Below are 18,528 nucleotides of genomic sequence, written 5' to 3'. Positions count from 1 at the left end.
GGGCTTACAACATTTATTCAGAGACAAAATTGCATTTATTTTTACAAGTACAGAGCGGAGAGGGTCCTCGCAAACAGCAGAGCTATGAAATGCAGCAGGTGCTCTTGACTTGGCTCAGGTATGCAGGAGGTCACAGCAGAGGCATCAGCGGAAGGGTCATTCCACTAGGCCTTAGAAAATGGCAGCAAAAGTGGGCCGCCAGCTTTTTTTGCCCTCAGATGGTGCAGTTAACTTCCCCCAAACGCCGGCATTTCATAACTTTCAGATAGGTCTCCACCTTGTGCAGGTCCTTCTTGAAGCAAGACAGAAGACCATAGTTTTTCAGCAAAGAGCCTTCATTCCGGAGGTTGCCGTCAAATTTCTCATAGGTAGGTCTGAGGAGCTGAAGACCACGGGAGCTCCCATCCTCTAGCTCCTGTGAAAATACGTTGTTGCCAACGGTACATGTACCACAGAAGAGCTAAAATGAAATGTTGCTTAAAATCCCAAATGTGGCAGCTTTTGCTTCAGTACTGGTTACAGCTACCACTTCCTACCCATATCACACATGGATGGGGAGAGGCCCTTAGGGATGGGGGAAGTGAGGAGGCAGGCTGTGGCTTTGCCTGCCTCGTGCAGACCTGCCAATGGGAGCTGAGTATTGGCAAGCTATTTAAGACCTGCCTCCCTGGTATTAGCAAGATGCTTGGCACTGGAGCATGCATAGACAGCTCCCTCAGTATTTGGCAGAAAATGGTGTCTTCACTTTAGGAGACTCCACCTAGAACGGAGCAAGTCAAGGCCTGGAGACATTGCAGGACAACTGAGCAAGCAATCTTGCCATAGGGACAGCAGTACTGCATCACATAGTCAGGTCCAGATTGAGCAACACTACTGAATGTAGCGATACTTGAGTAACTGGCCCATGATTAGCTTGGGCACAGCAATCCAAAAAATAGATCAGCATGCACATCCCAGGCACAGCATGATTTCCCTCCAGGTGCGACTTAATAATCGCCAGGGAATTTCCAAATTTTTAGCACCACACTTTTGAGGCACAGTGCTGCCCTGAATAGATTGTGCCCATTCCGAGCTAAGCCCTTTCAGGACCGTTGATGGCTTTAGCAATAAGTCCTCTCAGTCTTGTTGGTAGTCTGAAACCACCATTCACGGCCTTGAGAGTATTCTTTTTTACAGTCATTTATAGTATTTTATTGAATATTTATTTGTCTGAATGTATAGTTTTGCTTGATTTATCCTGTATGCCACCTTGAGAGAGTTTTACCCTTAAAGGCAGCCAAAAAATGATCTTAAATGAATAAATAAAACTGTTTTGTTGCTATTGGACTCAGACTCTTTTGTCCCTTTTGTAGTCTTTGTTAAACCTGAGAAGACCCCTGGGCTTTGAGCTCTCAGCGTTCTGGTATCTCTGGCTGGTCCCACTTTGCTGCATAACTCACTTGGTTCCAGTAATCCATGCTGGTCCCCCTCCACTGAAGCCATTTGGTTTCCTGGCCATCCAAATGCAACATACAAGGCACCACTCTGCTCCTGAAATCGCTCTGGGTGCATGACAGGCCCAGTTCATCCTCATTGCATCTATTGGCTCTCACCCAGCTGAAATCACTAAGCCATGGAGCTTGGGTTCTGCCCAATCTTCGTCAGACACCCTTCTCTCTAAGCACGCGCTCTGTCTCCCAAAGGCCCTGCTTTAGCTGAAGCAGTGAGCTGTTTGCAGCCCCTTTTAATGACCCCTCTCCCCCCACAAAACCGCAGGAGCTTCACCGCGCCCCAGCTTCATCTGTGGGATGGATCTAATGAGAGACCAAGAAATGCATCTTTCAAGACCCCTCCTCTCGATGTCTTCCATCTACAAATTGTAGCCTCCACCTCTGTACCCTCTTTTCTCTTGTATGCTTGTGCTAGTCTGCGGCAATTTGCTCTGTTTCTGAACTAGCGTTTGGTCAGACACTCAGCTGCTTCAGTGCACCCTTATCCTGGTTGTCCAGTGGGAAGGAGCTTGCAGGCTCCCTTACTGATTTCCCCTGTGCTCCCCTCCAGCAGTGAGCCATTTCTATCTTATCAGAACTCCTGGAGTCTCTGTGACAGTTTGATAAGATACAAATGGTCCACAAGAAAAATTACTGAAGGGAGCAGAAAGGGAACTGTGCACAAGGCACTGGAAATTGGAGTGAGTGTGTGTACTAGGCATAGGTGATCCCACTCCTTCCCTCCCCTTTTGTTACAGTGACTGTGCGCAAGGTGCACTGCCAGCTACACACCTTTGTGAGCTCTTTTCTCCTTCCCGCTCTTGCAAGCTTGTTCCTGAACCATTCTCTTTCTCTTTGCAAACTCAGACACTCCACACATGTCTGCGGCCTACTCCTCCTCGTACCACCACCATTGGTCTAGCCACTGTGTGGACTTTAAAGCTAATTTCTCCTCCATTTGAACCTGGTGCATGGATATTTACATTCTCCAACTTGCCCTCTGTTACATTTACTTAATTTGTTTAGAATATGTGAACTGATGGAATCCATTTTGGAATTCTTATCAATACCTTTTGCAAACCAACTAATTCCCCAGAGCAGTCATTGTATATTTTTGATACTTGTGTGTCAAATAAAATTCCCTGTTCTTGAAGAGACCTGCGTGGGTCTGTGCATTATCGGGTCACCTGTGCCAAGATGCAATGTGGACAATGCCTTGCTGAAGCATAAGATGTATGCATGCCCTGTGGTGGCGTCTTTCTGTTTAGAAGTTGTTGCTCGCATAAATCTTGTTCTGTGATAATTGCAGATGTTTGTGGACTTTTGAATTATATTCCCATGATGTGGGGATTAACAGATGGACAGCAAAAGGGGACTTCGAGAGCCCTTTCAGTTGCAAAGAGACTCATACTTCAAGCCTGGAAGGAAAAACACCCACCACCTATCATCCAGTGTTCTTCAGATTTTTCTGCTCTTGCTGCATTTGAATGTATATCCTACAGTCATCAACTTCATTTGGATGCTTCTTTAGATATATGGATATATATTCAAATATATTTAAAATAAAAAGGAAAAAAAACTTCTACCAAGATGTACCACCTCCAGCGTTCAAAGGTGCCTTACATGGGTGTATCTCGGAATGTGTACATTTTTGTGCACAAGCCCAGAGAGGACCCCCTTCATGGATCACTGCCTTTTTGTGACGAAGGGGCTTGCGTAACTCAGTGAAGCCATAGGCTATGCCGTGCAGGGCCACCCAAGACGGACAGGTCATGGCGGAGAGTTCTGACAAAATGTGGTCCACTGGAGAAGGAAATGGCAACCCACTCCAGTATTCTTGCCAAGAAAACCCCATGGAACGTATCACAAGGCTAAAAGATATGACGCCGGAAGATGAGCCCCTCAGGTCGGAAGGTGTCCAATATACTACTGGGGAAGAGCAGAGGGTATTTCCAAGTAGCGCCAGAAAGAGTGAAGCGGCTGGGCCAAAGCCAAAAGGACACTCAGCTGCGGATGTGTCTGGTGGTGAAAAGAAAATCCGATGCTGTAAAGAACAATATTGTTTAGGAACCTGGAATGTCAGATCAATGAATCAAGGTAAGCTGGAGGTGGTCAAACATGAGATGGCAAGATTGAACATCGACATCTTGGGAATCAGCGAACTAAAATGGACAAGCATGGGCGAATTTAATTCAGGTGACCATCATAGCTACTATTGTGGGCAAGAATCCCTTAGAAGAAATGGAGTAGCACTCATAGTCAACAAAAGGGTGGGAAAAGCAGTACTGGGGTACAACCTTAAAAATGATAGAATGATCTCAGTACGAATCCAAGGCAAACCATTCAACATCACAGTAATTCAAGTCTATGCCCCAACCATTGATGCCGAAGAAGCTGAGGTTGATCGGTTCTATGAAGACCTACAACACCTTCTAGAACTAACACCAAAAAAAGATGTCCTCTTCATCATAGGGGATTGGAATGCTAAAGTAGGAAGTCAAGAAATCACCGGGATAACAGGCAGGCATGGCCTTGGTGTACAAAATGAAGCAGGACAAAGGCTAATAGAGTTTTGCCAAGAGAACACGCTGATCATAGCAAACACTCTTTTCCAACAGCACAAGAGACGACTCTACACATGGACATCACCAGATGGTCAATATCGAAATCAGATTGATTATGTCCTTTGCAGCCAAAGATGGAGAAGCTCCATACAGTCAGTCAAAACAAGACCTGGAGCTGACTGTGGCTCAGATCATGAGCTGCTTCTTGCAAAATTTCGGCTTAAATTGAAGAACGTAAGGAAAACCACTAAACCATTCAGGTATGACCTAAATCATATCCCTTATGAATATACAGTGGAGGTGAGGAATAGATTTCAGGGATTAGACCTGATAGAGTGCCTGAGGAACTATGGACGGAGGTCCGTAACATTGTTCAGGAGGCAGCAACGAAATCCATCCCAACGAAAAAGAAATGCAAGAAAGCCAAGTGGCTGTCTGATGAGGCTTTACAAGTAGCTGAGGAAAGAAGGGAAGCGAAAAGCAAGGGAGAAAGGGGAAGATATATCCAACTGAATGCAGAGTTCCAGAGAATAGCAAGGAGAGACAAGAAGGCCTTCTTAAATGAACAATGCAAAGAAATCGAGGAAAACAACAGAATGGGAAAGACTAGAGATTTCTTCAAGAAAATTGGAGATCTCAAGGGAACGTTTTGTGCAAAGACGGGCATGATTAAGGACAAAGAAGGCAGGGACCTAACAGAAGCAGATGAGATTAAGAAGAGGTGGCAAGAATACACAGAAGAACTATACAGGAAAGATCCCTGATAGCCATGATAGTGCGGTCACTGAACATGAGCCGGACATCCTCGAGAGTGAAGTCAAGTGGGCCTTAGGAAGATTGACTAACAACAAAGCTAGCGGAGATGACAGTCTTCCAGCTGAGCTATTTACAATCCTAAAAGATGATGCTGTTAAAGTGCTGCATTCAATATGCCAACAAATATGGAACACTCAACAATGGCCGCAAGACTGGAAAAGGTCAGTTTACATTCCAATTCCAAAGAAGGGCAACGCCAAAGAGTGTTCAAACTACCGCACAATTGCGCTCATTTCACATGCCAGCAAGGTGATGCTCAAAATCCTACAAGCTAGGCTTCAGCAGCATGCGAACTGAGAACTACTGGAAGTACAAGCGGGGTTTAGAAGAGGCAGAGGAACTAGAGATCAAATTGCCAACATTCGCTGCATCATGGAGAAAGCAAGAGAATTCCAGAAAAACATCTATTTCTGCTTCATTGACTATGCTAAAGCCTTTGATTGTGTGGATCACAACAAACTGTGGCAAATTCTGAAAGAGATGGGAGTACCAGACCACCTTACCTGTCTCCTGAGAAACCTGTACGAGGGTCAAGAAGCAACAGTAAGAACCGGACATGGAACAACCGAGTGGTTCAAAATTGGGAAAGGAGTACGACAAGGCTGCATATTGTCACCCCGCTTATTTAACTTATATGCAGAGTACATCATGAGAAATGCCGGGTTGGATGAATCAGAGGTCGGAATTAAGATTGCTGGGAGAATTATCAACAACCTCCGATATGCAGACGATACCACCCTAATGGCAGAAAGCGAAGAGGATCTAAAGAGCCTCTTGTTGAGGGTGAAAGAGGAGAGTGCAAAAGCTGGTTTGAAACTCAACATTAAAAAAACTAAGATCATGGCATCTGGCCCCATCACTTCCTGGCATATAGAACGGGAAGAAATGGAAGCAGTGACAGATTTTACTTTCTTGGGCTCCAAGATCACCACAGACGGTGACTGTAGCCATGAAATTAAAAGACGCTTGCTCCTTGGGAGGAAAGCTATGGCAAACCTAGACAGCATAGTAAGAAACAGAGACATCACCTTGCCGACAAAGGTCCGTCTAATCAAAGCTATGGTTTTCCCAGTAGTAATGTATGGCTGTGAGAGCTGGACTATAAGGAAGGCTGAGCGCCGAAGAATTGATGCTTTCGAACTGTGGTGCTGGAGAAGACTCTTACAAGTCCCCTGGATTGCAAGGAGGTCAAATCAGTCCATCCTAAAGGAAATCAACCCTGAGTGCTCAATGGAAGGACAGATACTGAAGCTGAAGCTCCAATATTTTGGCCACCTAATGCGAAGAGAAAACTCTCTGGAAAAGACCCTGATGCTGGGAAAGACTGAAGGCAAAAGGAGAAGGGGACGGCAGAGGATGAGATGGCTAGATAGTATCACCGATGCAATGAATATGAACTTGAGCACGCTCCGGGAGAGAGCGCAGGACAGGAAGGCCTGGCGTGCTATGGTCCATGGGGTCACGAAGAGTCAGACACGACTGAACGACTGAACAACAACAACAACCAGAGAGGACATATGGCAGTTCTCAAACTGACCGCAAGACAAGGCAAGTTAGGCCTATACAGGCCTTTGCAAGACAGCTCCACAGTGGGTGACTGAGGTGTGGCTGCAGTGCTGGGGCTGGGAGGCTGAACCAGTGATGCGGGACAGTGGTAGTCTCCCCCCCCGCCCCCCTGCTTCATGATACTTTTTTTTCATGTGGGAGGCCAGTACTGCAACGGTATTCAGACATAACGCTTTGGTTCTCACACCCATTCCCTTACGAAGGGAGTGCTTACCCTCATAAGAGCCTGAATACCTTCTTCCAAGTCTTGGAGTTTCTCATAGACTCTGTCTGAGGTCCCAAGGGCTAGACTGTTACTGAACATCCTGCTTAGGTACCGCACCGGACTTAGCCATGACTGAATGAGGGTCAGTGAAAACCTGAGCAGCTCCATGTCCTGGAATGGAAAATAAATGAAGAAACCAAAATGAAAAAAGAGAGCCATAATAAACCACTCCTATTTTCCACCATGATCTTTAAGACTAAGGACATTCTACACACCTGTGTGCCAAACCAGCTTTGCAAAAGCACACAGAGACATGTTCATGGTAGCTGCCCCACAACTTTGGGATTCTTTCCCTAGAGACTCAACTGTCCATCTTCTGGAAGTACTATGTTTTTATTCCAGCTGGCTCTTGCTGCCAAGGGATAGGAAGGGACTGAATGTAATAATTAGCACACTTATCTACTCCAAGCTCTTGGGGTGAGGTGGAGGGTCTGTCCAAACAAACAAGCAAACATTCATTGTAGCAATGAACTGACTTGAGGGGAAATGCTACAATAGAAACAAATTTCTGGAAAGAGCTCCTAACTTAATTTGGATGATGAATTCTGAGTTGGATTGTGCAACTGTATTTAGGCGGCATTTAAATCTGTCTGTTTGAGAGCCAGTGTGGTGCAGTGGTCGGAGCGTCAGGCTAGGACCAAGGAGTGTCAGGCTGAAACCCCCACTGAACCATGAAGCTTGCTGGGTGGCTGTGGGTTCCCGGGGGGCGGGGGTGACAGCGGAGTAAATGTGAACATTACAAAATGAAACGTTGGTTGCAAGACTTGCACTTTGATGATCACAGCATAGTTTAGAACTCAAATGCAAATGTAGGGAAATGGCGTCAAGCTGCAGGGGGCTCGCTCCACCCGTCCCTGCTAGAACACGCAGCTCCAACTGGCAGTTCCCTGGGACTGCAGAGCCTGGCCTCACCCATCGGCCGGAGAACCAAGGGCCACTGAGGGCTGCACCTCCTGCCTCCCAGGTAGAGCATCATCGCAGGGGGGAGACCGACCTAGCCCAGTACATCGGTCAGTGATACATTTGCTTTCCTTCCCCTCCTCCCTCCTCTCTCCCAATCCCTTTTCCTTTTGTGTTGTGTCTTTATCGTAAGCCCGAGGGCTGTCTTAATATTCATCTTTCTAGGCCACTCTGGGAGCCTTTTCAGCTGAAGAGTGGGGTAAAAATGCCCCAAACAAACAAACAAACAAACAAACAAGTGAAGTGATGGCCACCTTTTGCTTAACTTAATATGAGCTCCTGTGTGTACAACTAGACATTACACTGGGAAGCCTCTGATCGGGTAACAATGGGGGAGAGGAGGGGAGATGTTTAGCAAGAAAACTGCAGGAAAAGTGTTGGTTGAAAACAAAAAGAAAACCCCTCTCCCCAGCACCACAGTCCCAATCACATAGCTACTAAAACACTTTCTTAAAAATGGCAGGAGATCTGTCATTGGAGCCATGCTGCTTGGGGAATATGGGAACTTTAGTCCAATGTGTCTGGAGGGCACCACGTGGGAAGGCTCCTGTAAAATGCTTGAGTTCTGGCCTTTGTTACAGAGGAGCACCAAACATGCTGGCTCTTTGTTCACACGGACTTTGTGCCTTGGATTTATGGGACATTACCCTGACGCTTTGGCTCTGGAATCCATTTTGTTTTAGAAGGCAAGGCTAGCATAGCTGCCAGGAATTATAACTAGGCTCTGGAAAGCTGCACAGTGAAGAACCACCTTGAATGTGTGGTTGTGTCTTGTTTAAATTAAAGGGAGGGTCTCCCTGTGAGGGGGGGCAGGAAGTCTTGTGAATGCCTCCCCAGCTATCCTGCCATCCTTCAGCTGATTACCCATAACGATACCTTTGAATTGGCCAGTTAAATGCCCTGGTGGGAAAAATGACCCAATCTTGAAGTGTTTGCACCTCGCAGGTCAGCAAGGTCAAAGCTCAGGCTTTAGTCTAAGTGTCCTTAACTACTCCTTGCTCTAAGGACTGGGCTAAGCTATCTTGAATAGCTAGCCAGATGTCGATGTAATCAAGCAGCAGGGAGCCTCCCTGCACCTTCTCTTCAGGAGTCTCAACCTTTGACCACTGGATTCAAACCCAGCCTGACTCCAGCCCCTGAGCGACCAAGCCTGTGGATTCTTTGGGCAAATCAGTATAACTCCCTTGGAGTTTGGGTGGTCATGGTTCACTCTTCCATTTGGCTGTCTGCTTGGACCAATCCGATTAGGAGCCACTTAGGCCAGGGGTGTTGAACCTCAGTCCTGCGGGCCAAATCCAGCCCACCTGGGACCACAGCCCAGTCCCCTGGGGTTGCGCAGACAGCCATGCATGCTTCCCCAGCCCCTTTCCCCAGTTGTGTGGTGGTTTCCCAGGGTTTGTGCATGTTCTCCAGATTCTGGAAAGTTGAGGTGCCTCTCCGAAGGCTGAATTACTGGCAGGGAGAGCTGGAAGCTACAATATGCTGGTATGTTTGGTGTTTTTGCCCTGCCCAAATTGGATTTGGCCTTTGGGCTGAAAGAGGTTTGACACTCCTGAATTAGGCTGCCTGTATCGTTCCCTGAGACTCTTTTCTAGCATGCTTTCCTACTCTGGCATCAAGCCCACGGTTACCGGGCCAGTAGTCTGTTATCCTGTCATTCTGAACTGCCTTGTTGTCCCAGAGAGATCGCACACCAAGAGAGTGAGTGAGAGAGAAGGCATTACCCTCTGGTAAAGCACCCTCTGTATCCAAGGTTAGGTCCCATACACGGCACAGGGCCGCCTGTTCCATGAGCTTTCTCACTCAGTGTCTGGTGGAGGCTCATGTTCCATGCATGAGTCGCTGTTCTTGAGGCCCATGTATTCGAGAAGTGAGCTACCAAACAGTCTGAAAAAGTGCTCAGACTTTAATGTAATTGGGAATGCTCAGGAGCCCTCGCTTAGAAACTCTCTCCATCTCAATCTAGTTATGACCAAATTGTTGTGGGTCCTCTATTTGGTCTCCAAATCCTCAGTGTGAGACCTAGTTATCCTTGGATCACCACTGGATTCTGTCCGCTGGCATTTTCCAGATAACCTAGCCTCAGACCACTTGGTCACCCTTGAGAACAGACAGCCCCGTATTTCTGCACTTTGCGGGCAGCTAAGACACAGATCACAGAGGGTGGTCTGTGCTCACAGCATTTTCGTACAAACTTGGGCAACCCAATCCAGAAATGTGGTTCTCCAGGTCCCCTTCCTCTGGGGCAGGTACTTATAGCTATCTCATGCTTTATTTCTTTTTCATTCTAAATCTATCCATTTCTGCCCCTGCAATTCCCCATGTCATGTTCAGGCCTCCAGTCCCATCTCTGCCATTTCCCTAGTACTACCTCACCTCCGTATTCAGCAGATGTGAATTCCTCCAAATGGTGTCTTTTCTAGCCATTAGTTAGATCTGCTAGGAATAACTATCCTACCTCATGTGCTAGGAGGATGGCTGTACAGCAGCAGTCCCCAACCTTTTTGGCACCAGAGCCCGGTCTCATGGAAGAAGAATTTTTCCATGGACTGGGGGGGGGAATGGGACTGGGCCGCAGTAGGGGTGTGGGAACCTCCCTTACCTTGGGTCCGTGGGGGGGGGGAGGCGATCCCCCCCCCCCAGAATCCTTGCCAGCCCTGGCTGGCTCCGCTCCGTGGCGAGTCCACAGAGCTGCCGGCCAGCTCCGACCACTGGTGGACTTCCAGCCGCTGGGAAGCAAATGGCGTCCGAATAGCGGACACCATTTGCGTCCCTGTTCTTTGCAGTAATAGGCTATGTAAAGATTTACGTAGCCTATTACTTGAGGAATAGGGACGCAAATGGCTACATAAATCTTTACGTAGCCTATTACTGCAAAGAACAGGGATGCAAATGGCATCCGCTATGCAGACGCCATTTGTGTCCCAGTGGCTGGAAGTCCGCCAGCAGCTGGAGCCAGCCAGCAACTCTGTGGACTTGCTGCGGAGCGGAGCCGGCCAGGGCTAGCGAGGATTCCGGGGGGGGGGGGCAGATCGCCTCCCCCGCTCAGACCCAAGGTAAAGGGGGTTCCCACACCCCTACTGCGGCCTGGTCCCTAACAGGCCACAGACTGGTACCGGTCTGCGGCCCGGGGATTGGGGACCCCTGCTACACAGTATCAAGCCATTTTTCTCTGCTAGAATGTTTATGCATGCGTGTGTCTGAGAATAAGCCTTCAAAAATAAATCTTTTGCTTTTGAATGTGAACTAATCTCCCCAGATTAAGAGCATTTGAGCTAAATTCCCCAAATTTAGAAGCAGCTGTTCCCCATTTGAATAAAAGCTTAGTGCAAAAATCCACTGTGTGCATGCCACACTTTTGTCAAGGTCCCTTTTTGGTCCTACATTCCATGTACATGTGAAATTTGCGTGTCAGAGTTCACGTGTGGGTGAGGACATACAGCAACATTTATCCTGCAAATTTTCTAGAGGTATTGACAGTCCTGCTATGCTTCAGGCCAGAGAACAGGATTAGAATCCACAGCCCCAGTGGCTCCATTTGGGACAAAACACCACACTTATACAGAGAACCCCATCTAATAGGTTGCTAAAGAGCAGAGCAGTGATGGCCAGTTGATGATCCTAGAGTTGGCTGAGGACTTTTCTTCAATGGGCACTAATGGCTGGAAAATGTTTCTGCAATGGAAATTAGGTAGTTGGTAGATGGGAGGGACACACTCCTCATGCTCAGATGGGGGCTGGAGAGAAATGTGAGAGTTTGGATATGCTCAGCAAAGCAGACTGTTGGGTGCAGGGGAGTCTGCAAATACAAAATTGTGCGGAAATGGATGCTACTTTACAGGTCAGCACTGTATGTCTAGATCAGCCTTCCCCAACTTGGTGCAGTCCAGATGTGTTGGACTACAGTTGGCCATGCTGGCTGCAGCTGATGGGAGCTGGAGTCCAGCAATGTCTGTAGTTTGGGCTCTCCCCCAAAGTTCCAGGGAGTTGTTTTAGGAAGTGGGAAGCTGTACACACAAAACACAAGATTCCAGATGTTGGACATAAGTGCAGCTATTCCATGAAATAAGGCAGTGTGGGATACAACTTACTGTTTTTTGCTGGGCATCGTCCTTCCCTGTGGGTGCAGGGATGGTTTCAGAGTAACAGAATGCAGACTGAGAGTTCTTGTTGGAGTGCCGCTGGTCTTCTGGGATGTAGGAACGTTCCTGTACAAATTCCACAAAATGCCATGATAAATTGGTGTGTGTGTACGCGCACATGGTTAATTCAGACGGGGAAAGGATGGCAATGAGCAATATCTAAAGAAAGAGTGAGGTTCAAACCAGCCTGGACACATTCTTGTGCCTGAACAGACAATGGGACATGCTTCACTGGAAAGTTCTTGCACAAGCCTCTCTAAAATAAAATGGAGCTGCACAAGGGCACTTCAGTGCAGCTTCTATTTATTTCAACAGTGTTTGCATGGGATAACTTCCCAGTTGTTTGTCCCTGTGATTCAGATCTGTCTCCCTCCTGCTCTGTTGCCCTTAGTGGCACCCATAACATGTGGCTGCCTTAACTTGCTTCATGGTAAGGCTCCATCGGGCGAGGGGCGATTTTCACGACAACGGAATGAGAAGCACGTTGGAGTATTACCCGGATTTTCATGGAATTGGCTTTCGACCGTCAGGGATACATAAAGCAAGATAAGCTGAGTGTAGCATACCTTTAAAATCCGGTTTTCAGGGGTCACAGGTTGAAAGGAACATACTCCTGGGTGGGGTGGGGTGAGTAGAACTGAACATCTTCAAACTGGCAGGGGCCTGCTCGACCAGTGAGAGAGGCTTGTTTCCCTCCCCTGTCCAAGCTCCCCCTTGCTACTACATTATTATGAATGGAGAACAACTAATTTTCCTCACGTGTGCAGATTTCCCTGAAGAAGCCAAAATCCCTGGTTCTCAAGTGCAGCATCTGAAGGGTCCCCCTCAGAGCTTCCTTTCACCCCAATTTTGCCCCATTCCAGCACTCTGCTGTGGAGTTATTGTTCCCACCCCTCCTTTCTCCTTCTCCCTGCTCACAATGAGAAGCTCTGTAAACCCGAAAGATCATTACTGACAACAGAGAAATGACTTTACATCAGCACATCAAAGAAACTACAGAACATCAAAGAAGCACAACATCACAATTGTGTGATTTAAGAGAGCATTGGAGAAGTGAAAGAGCGCTTTAGGGCGAGTTAGCCTTTAACTCACTGCGGTGGAGCAAGATTTCTTTCTTACTTCTGAGTAAACATGCATGGGGGGGGATCTGTTAAAGATTAAAAGCAGGCTACCTAAGGTGAATGAGCGTCCCGACTACTGTGGTAATGCAAGGGGTCACTGCTGCACTCCTGGGGATTTTCTCAATGGGAAAAACTACTTCCATTGGGGAAACAAGAGAGAATGGGGCATCCCACCCCCTTAACTACATCACTGTCAGGTCACAGAGGCACACCCAGAATTTAATGTGTGTGTGTGGGGGACATGGCACACTGTGGCAAAACTGCCAGGGAGCTGCTTTCAGGAAAAAGACGTTGGAGTAAAAGGAGTTTCAGAAAATGCAGCTTTTCAAGAGAGAAGCGGATGATTGGCAGCGGATTGGTGACAATGTCATCTGTCGTGAAGGAATTCAGACTGCTCTTAGATCTCTTCCTCAGTTCAATATGTGCATGGTAACCCAGTGGCAAGGGGAGATGCACTCTGCACGTGGCGAAATGTACTTGCTTTTTTGCTATTTCACAGATTCCAGCTAAAATTTAGGAATAATATTTGAAAGGTCTTGTGTAATGAGAAATATGTACCCTGGGAGTGGGAGGTGCAATCCTACACCCAGTTTCTTGGAAGTAAACACCTTTGAACTCAACGGGACTTATTTTTGCATAGAGTAGACATTGCACTATAAATCACCCTCTATCTTTTTCAAAATCAGGGGTGTGAGAGATGCCCAAATTGCCCTTTATTAGATTTTCAAAAGTTGACACAGAAGGCTGTGTTGACTGTCACCATCCCCTTTGCATTAGCATCAGAGCCTCTGCTATTAGCTGTTGGAGCTAATAATTACGTTAAAGCTGTCTTGTCTCTGTATGACAGAAGCCAGTGAAGAAGATGCCTCACTATACAGGCAATATTATGCTCTCTTTGAAGGACCCCCTGCAACTGATAGTTCAACTTTTCGATGTAACTGAGTGTTATGGTGTACTGTCAGGTTAGCAAGGTTAATTAAGGTAATATATTTGAATGTACCACCAAACACATATTTTGAAACAATCAGGCCTGAAACAGCACAAGTTGCTTTGTTAGATACTTAGGTGTGGACTTTTGCATCAGCTTGTAAAACTAAATTATGGTACTTTCTTGAATAACATTAGGAGGTGTAGAAGAGTGTAGATCTGCCTGAATGGCCCAGGAGGACATTTCCGGATGAAGTATGGGACCAAGACCCAGAAAACGTTGGGTCCTTAGGAATTCAAAGGGGATCTGATGAACAGATTTGGCTGTACCCAAATTAACAATTTAAAAGACCAGGAATGGAAGTGGAGAGTGCCCATCACAGAATAGCAAACTGATAAGAAGCACAAAGATGGACTCTTTGAAGAACATACAGGATATGTGAGGGAGTTTGTCTGAAGCCACCTAATAATTCAGGTAAATATATTCAAGTATTGAAAGTGTGAGGTCCAAAATGCAGATATTTATCATGTTTGGTGGTCCTGTCCAAGGATCCAACATTTTTGGTTGCAGGAGACTTGGGGCCAATCAACATGGCTGATTTAATACGGTGGTAGAGCGCATTGGGGTCGTTTGTGACAGATGACGCTGTCGCCAGTCCACCACACATCCATCCTGAAAATGCACATTTTTGGAAAATCCTTTTACTCCATTGTTTTTCTCATATGTGGCTCTGGAGCCATTCTGCAGCAGTGTGCTCCATCCCCCCACATTAAATCCTGGATGAACCTCTGTGACCTGCCTGTGACCTGCAAGTGAGGTGGTCAAGGGGTGGGGCCGACCTCTCCCCTCTTTTTCCCCATTTGCAGTAGGGCTGCTTTCACAATAAGTAGCCTCCTTTTCCCATTTATAATAGCAGTAGCCCTGTTTCATTCACAATAGTGGAGTAGCCCATTTATATGTAGTGCACAATGAAGAATACACAGAGCCGAAGGAGAAAGGGCAGCCTGCAGCTGCGGTATTTCGCAGTCACATTACTGTGATACACCTACAACTTATCAGTGGCACAGTACACTTACAACTAAGGGATACCCAGAAGGGAAGGAGAGAGGGTGGCCAGTACAGCAAGGGAGCCTGGACAGGGCTGGGAACAAACCTTCTCAGTCACGGAATCGTGCTGGGTCGCCCCTTCAGAGTAACACAGCAGTTTGCTTTTTCCATTCACAGCTAGCAGCTGCTGATCCATTCCTGTCTCCCCTTCAGAACAGTCCCCTGTGTGTGTGATTTTGTGGGGGAGGAGGCTTAGTTTGGGTCGGGGAAGCGGAGGCAGCAGCAGCAGTAGCCCCCGCTGCCGACGCCGGAGCGCTAGCAGAGAGAGGCAATTCCAGCCCCTCCCCTCTGTGCAGGACCGGGGCGCCTCCTGTCTGCCCACCCGTCAGTCTGCCCCTGGACTTCAATATTGCTGGTTCGTAGTCGGTGGATATGAGGGAGAGAGGTGTAGGGTACACTATGCAACATTACTCATCTCTTCCGTTAAACTTCCCTGAGCTGTGGAGAATGGAGAGGGGTGGGAGCAAGCCTCTCTCATTGACTGAGAAGCATCTAGGGGGTTGATGACGTTCACTTCTACTAGTGGGACTCCACCCAACCAACCACAAAGTAAGGCAGACTAAAGTGCAGTTTGACCTGTGAAAAGCAGGTTTTAAGGTAGTGTTTACTCCACATTTTTTGCTTCTGTGCCTGGGACAGACCAAAAGCGATTTCATGAAAATCTGGATAATACCAGAAGCGCTTCTCATTCTATTTCCACATAGACTCCGCTTTGGTTAATCTATGATTGAAAGCAGCATCTCTGTACCTACCACAGTGAAATGGCTGTCAAAAGTTCTTGAAACTGCACAAACGTTTAAGCATGGTTCACTGGAGAAATAATACTGATTGAGTTTCCTAAAAATTACACATTTTATTGTTTATTGGAACTAATATGACATAAAAGATTCCTCTGTATTGTTGTACAATGCACCTTTTAATGAATGTAAAACTTTTAAAATCATATATGCAAGTGGGACCTGCAACAACATGTGTAATGTGCCCCCAGCTCCTGGAACAGGAGGCTTATAATGCTGTTCAATGTATGGGTGGGGTGGGGTGAGGTGGGATGAGGTCTTCCCAAGCTGTGCTAAATAGAGCTAGAGAGCTCAGATTTGGGTCATTTAGGGTGGAATCCTAGGGGTTGTGCCCTCACGAGACTGGAGCCAGCAAGGCAGGAAGAGCAGCAGGGGTGATCCCTGTCCCCGTCCACCAACGGTGTTTCGAAGGGAGAGGGAAAGAACCTGGAAGAGGCTCAGGATAGCTCGTATCCTGACCCCTCTGGTCTCGTCCCCAACCCTCTCACTGGAATGCTCCTTTCTCCCTCTCTGAGGTCGATCTTCCGACCTTGGAGGCCAGCTGGTGCAGTTCTTTCCACACTGGCTGAAAGCGGGAGGAGGGGAGGATCTCCAACTCCCCCTTCTGACCTGAGAGCAGGGAATCCCCACGATTCTATGGCCGCCAAACAATGTCTAGGGGTCATACGATTGCTCCCTTAATAAGAAAGCAAAATTAGTCCAGAGAATGGTGATGAAGATGCTAAATGATTTTTTCCCATTTAAATTTGAGCCTGGACCATTGCTTTGCCTACAGAACCATGTAAAAGCTGCTCTTCATTTGGAGAAGCAGCAGCTGGTCCTACACAGAACTGCAATTCCACGCATTTTATTTGTGAAAGGATGGCAGTGTAATCATAAACCTAGAACTGAATTAATTAAGAAAATGTGGGACAAATTTGAAATAGTTAAACTACTCTGTAGCATTCAGATTAAAACAAAAATACAAAGTGGTAATAGTAAGGTGGAAACTGAGGTTTCAATATGTTAAAAAGTGTAATAGATTTAAACGATGGGGATAATAGTTTTATGACTATGATATTTTAAAAGGATATGTCTTTAAAGGAGTATTTAACATTTTAAATTAAGATTATTGGCAGGAATTAGTGTACTGATTACATAATGCATATGTTATTTGTATGTTTTAATGTATTTATGTCTTTTCATGTGTCTGTGTCTTATATACAATGTATATATTTAGGTATTTAATGTAGAAATAAACAATTAAGGTCCCCCTTTTGTCTTTTCTTTGTCCTGAAGCATCCCTGTGTGGTGCATCCCGCCAACCCTAAATCCCCCCTCCGCCACCACCCCGGATACGTAGGGTCAAGATCTGGAGAAGGCCAGGCCCTGCTTCTTCTCACCCACCCCATACCTGCTTCCTCCTGCCCCCCGCCTCACCCTACCTGGCCCCCATTTCATACCTCTACATTCCATTCATCCTAGAGGCAAACAGGTATGTGTCAGGCCTTTGCAGGGTGGAGAAGATACATTTTTGTTTTAACTTTAAAAAGTATATTTTTCTGCATACGCAGGGAGTCCCTCAAGTATGTACAAACTACTCCCTTATTTTTGGCTGATCCTGCTCACTTCCACTCTGATAGACAGTTAACCAACCCAGTTCACTATTAGAAGGAATGATGACATAAATTAAAAGGGTGGCAGTCCCAAACAATGCACCATTACTTACAAACTCCTTGAAGGTGTCTGCTGCAAGAAGGTGAAGATGCTGGGCTCTTAGTACTGCATTAGAAAACAGGCTGGAGAGGGGCATTGTCGGAAAGGCTGTGGTTCCCTCTGGCCATTCGAGGGCCAAGATAAACAAAGCAAAGATAAACAGAGGAGAAGGCCTAGATCCTGCAAAGAAGATGAAGGTGGCGGAGCTTCTTAGATCAAAGCGGAGTCCTCTGCAGAGCCTGAGCTCTGAGGAAAGTCAGTTAACAGCACAATCCTGTTCATATCTACTCAGACATAAGTTCCATTGAGTTTTATGGGGCTTACAGGAAGTTATAGGTCTGTAGCTTAAAACAAGCAATGCAAGCAGCTAGCACTCCTTTGCAAATTCGTACACATTGCTAAAGCTGAGCTCCTAAGCCAGCCTTCCCCAATCAGATTTTGGACTACAACTCCCATAGCCCCTGCCAGCACAGTCATTACCTGGGCTGACTGGGGATGATGGGAGTTATAGTGCAACACATATGGAGGGCACCAGCTTCAGAAAGGCTGTCCTAGCCAGATCCCAAGTGAAGCCTTGAGCTTACCTCCAAAAGAATTCAGCTCCTTTTCAAGTGACCAAAGCTAAAGTTTACCAAATCTGAGCTGTTGTATTGTTCAGATTTAACATATACAGAAATCTGAATATACACACACACACACACTTCACACTTTAATCAAATATAATCAGTCCTTACAAGGCCTCAGTTCTTTAATGAAGCTAACTTTGCTTAACTTGAACTTTTTCTAGTAACTGGAGTTGTAGATAGTTCTGGTTATGTCACTGTGAGTTGCGTCACGACTGAGTCACACAACAACCTTTTTAATGCTCTTTGACTTTTTCCCAGATGCATTAAACCAGGGATGGAGAATGATTAAACCCTTAGAGACTTCATTCAGAGAATGCTCATGGCAGATAACCAGCCTTTGACTGAGTTTAACATATGTCCAGGTCCAAAGTTCATCTTACTTTTGGGGAAGATTTGGCAGAAGGACTCAGTAGCTGAATTATATCTCTCCAGATCACATCCATCTCCAATAAAAAGAACGTAGCTAGGGTTC

At 46.5% G+C, this 18,528-nt stretch overlaps 1 protein-coding gene across 1 annotated transcript; it reads right to left on the bottom strand.

The window, feature by feature from the left end:
• On the bottom strand, window positions 1-17,726 carry LOC146344392 (somatotropin). The gene is made up of 4 exons (XM_084860369.1): window positions 17,444-17,726; window positions 11,732-11,848; window positions 6,630-6,791; window positions 1-415 (listed from the first exon to the last, which is right to left on the bottom strand). The coding sequence occupies exons 1-4, from the start codon at window positions 17,525-17,527 to the stop codon at window positions 215-217; spliced, it is 564 nt and encodes a 187-aa protein (XP_084716495.1). The 5' UTR covers window positions 17,528-17,726; the 3' UTR covers window positions 1-214.
• Between the last annotated feature and the right edge of the window lie 802 nt (window positions 17,727-18,528).

Source organism: Heloderma suspectum, chromosome 5 (assembly GCF_057233095.1).
Source record: "Heloderma suspectum isolate Gila_16-S chromosome 5, 16-S_ref, whole genome shotgun sequence".
NCBI classification, from domain to species: Eukaryota; Metazoa; Chordata; class Lepidosauria; order Squamata; family Helodermatidae; genus Heloderma; species Heloderma suspectum.
Note: the sequence above shows the minus strand (reverse complement) of the source record. Positions and strands in the feature narration are given on the sequence as shown.

Coding starts and splice junctions, on each gene's coding strand:
- LOC146344392 (XM_084860369.1), bottom strand. CDS start 17,527: ATGCCCCTCTCCAGCCTGTTTTCTAATGCAGTACTAAGAGCCCAGCAT. Junction 11,849..17,443: donor CAGACACCTTCAAGGAGTTT/GTAAGTAATGGT, acceptor GAATTTGTACAG/GAACGTTCCTACATCCCAGA. Junction 6,792..11,731: donor ACGATGCCCAGCAAAAAACA/GTAAGTTGTATC, acceptor TTTCCATTCCAG/GACATGGAGCTGCTCAGGTT.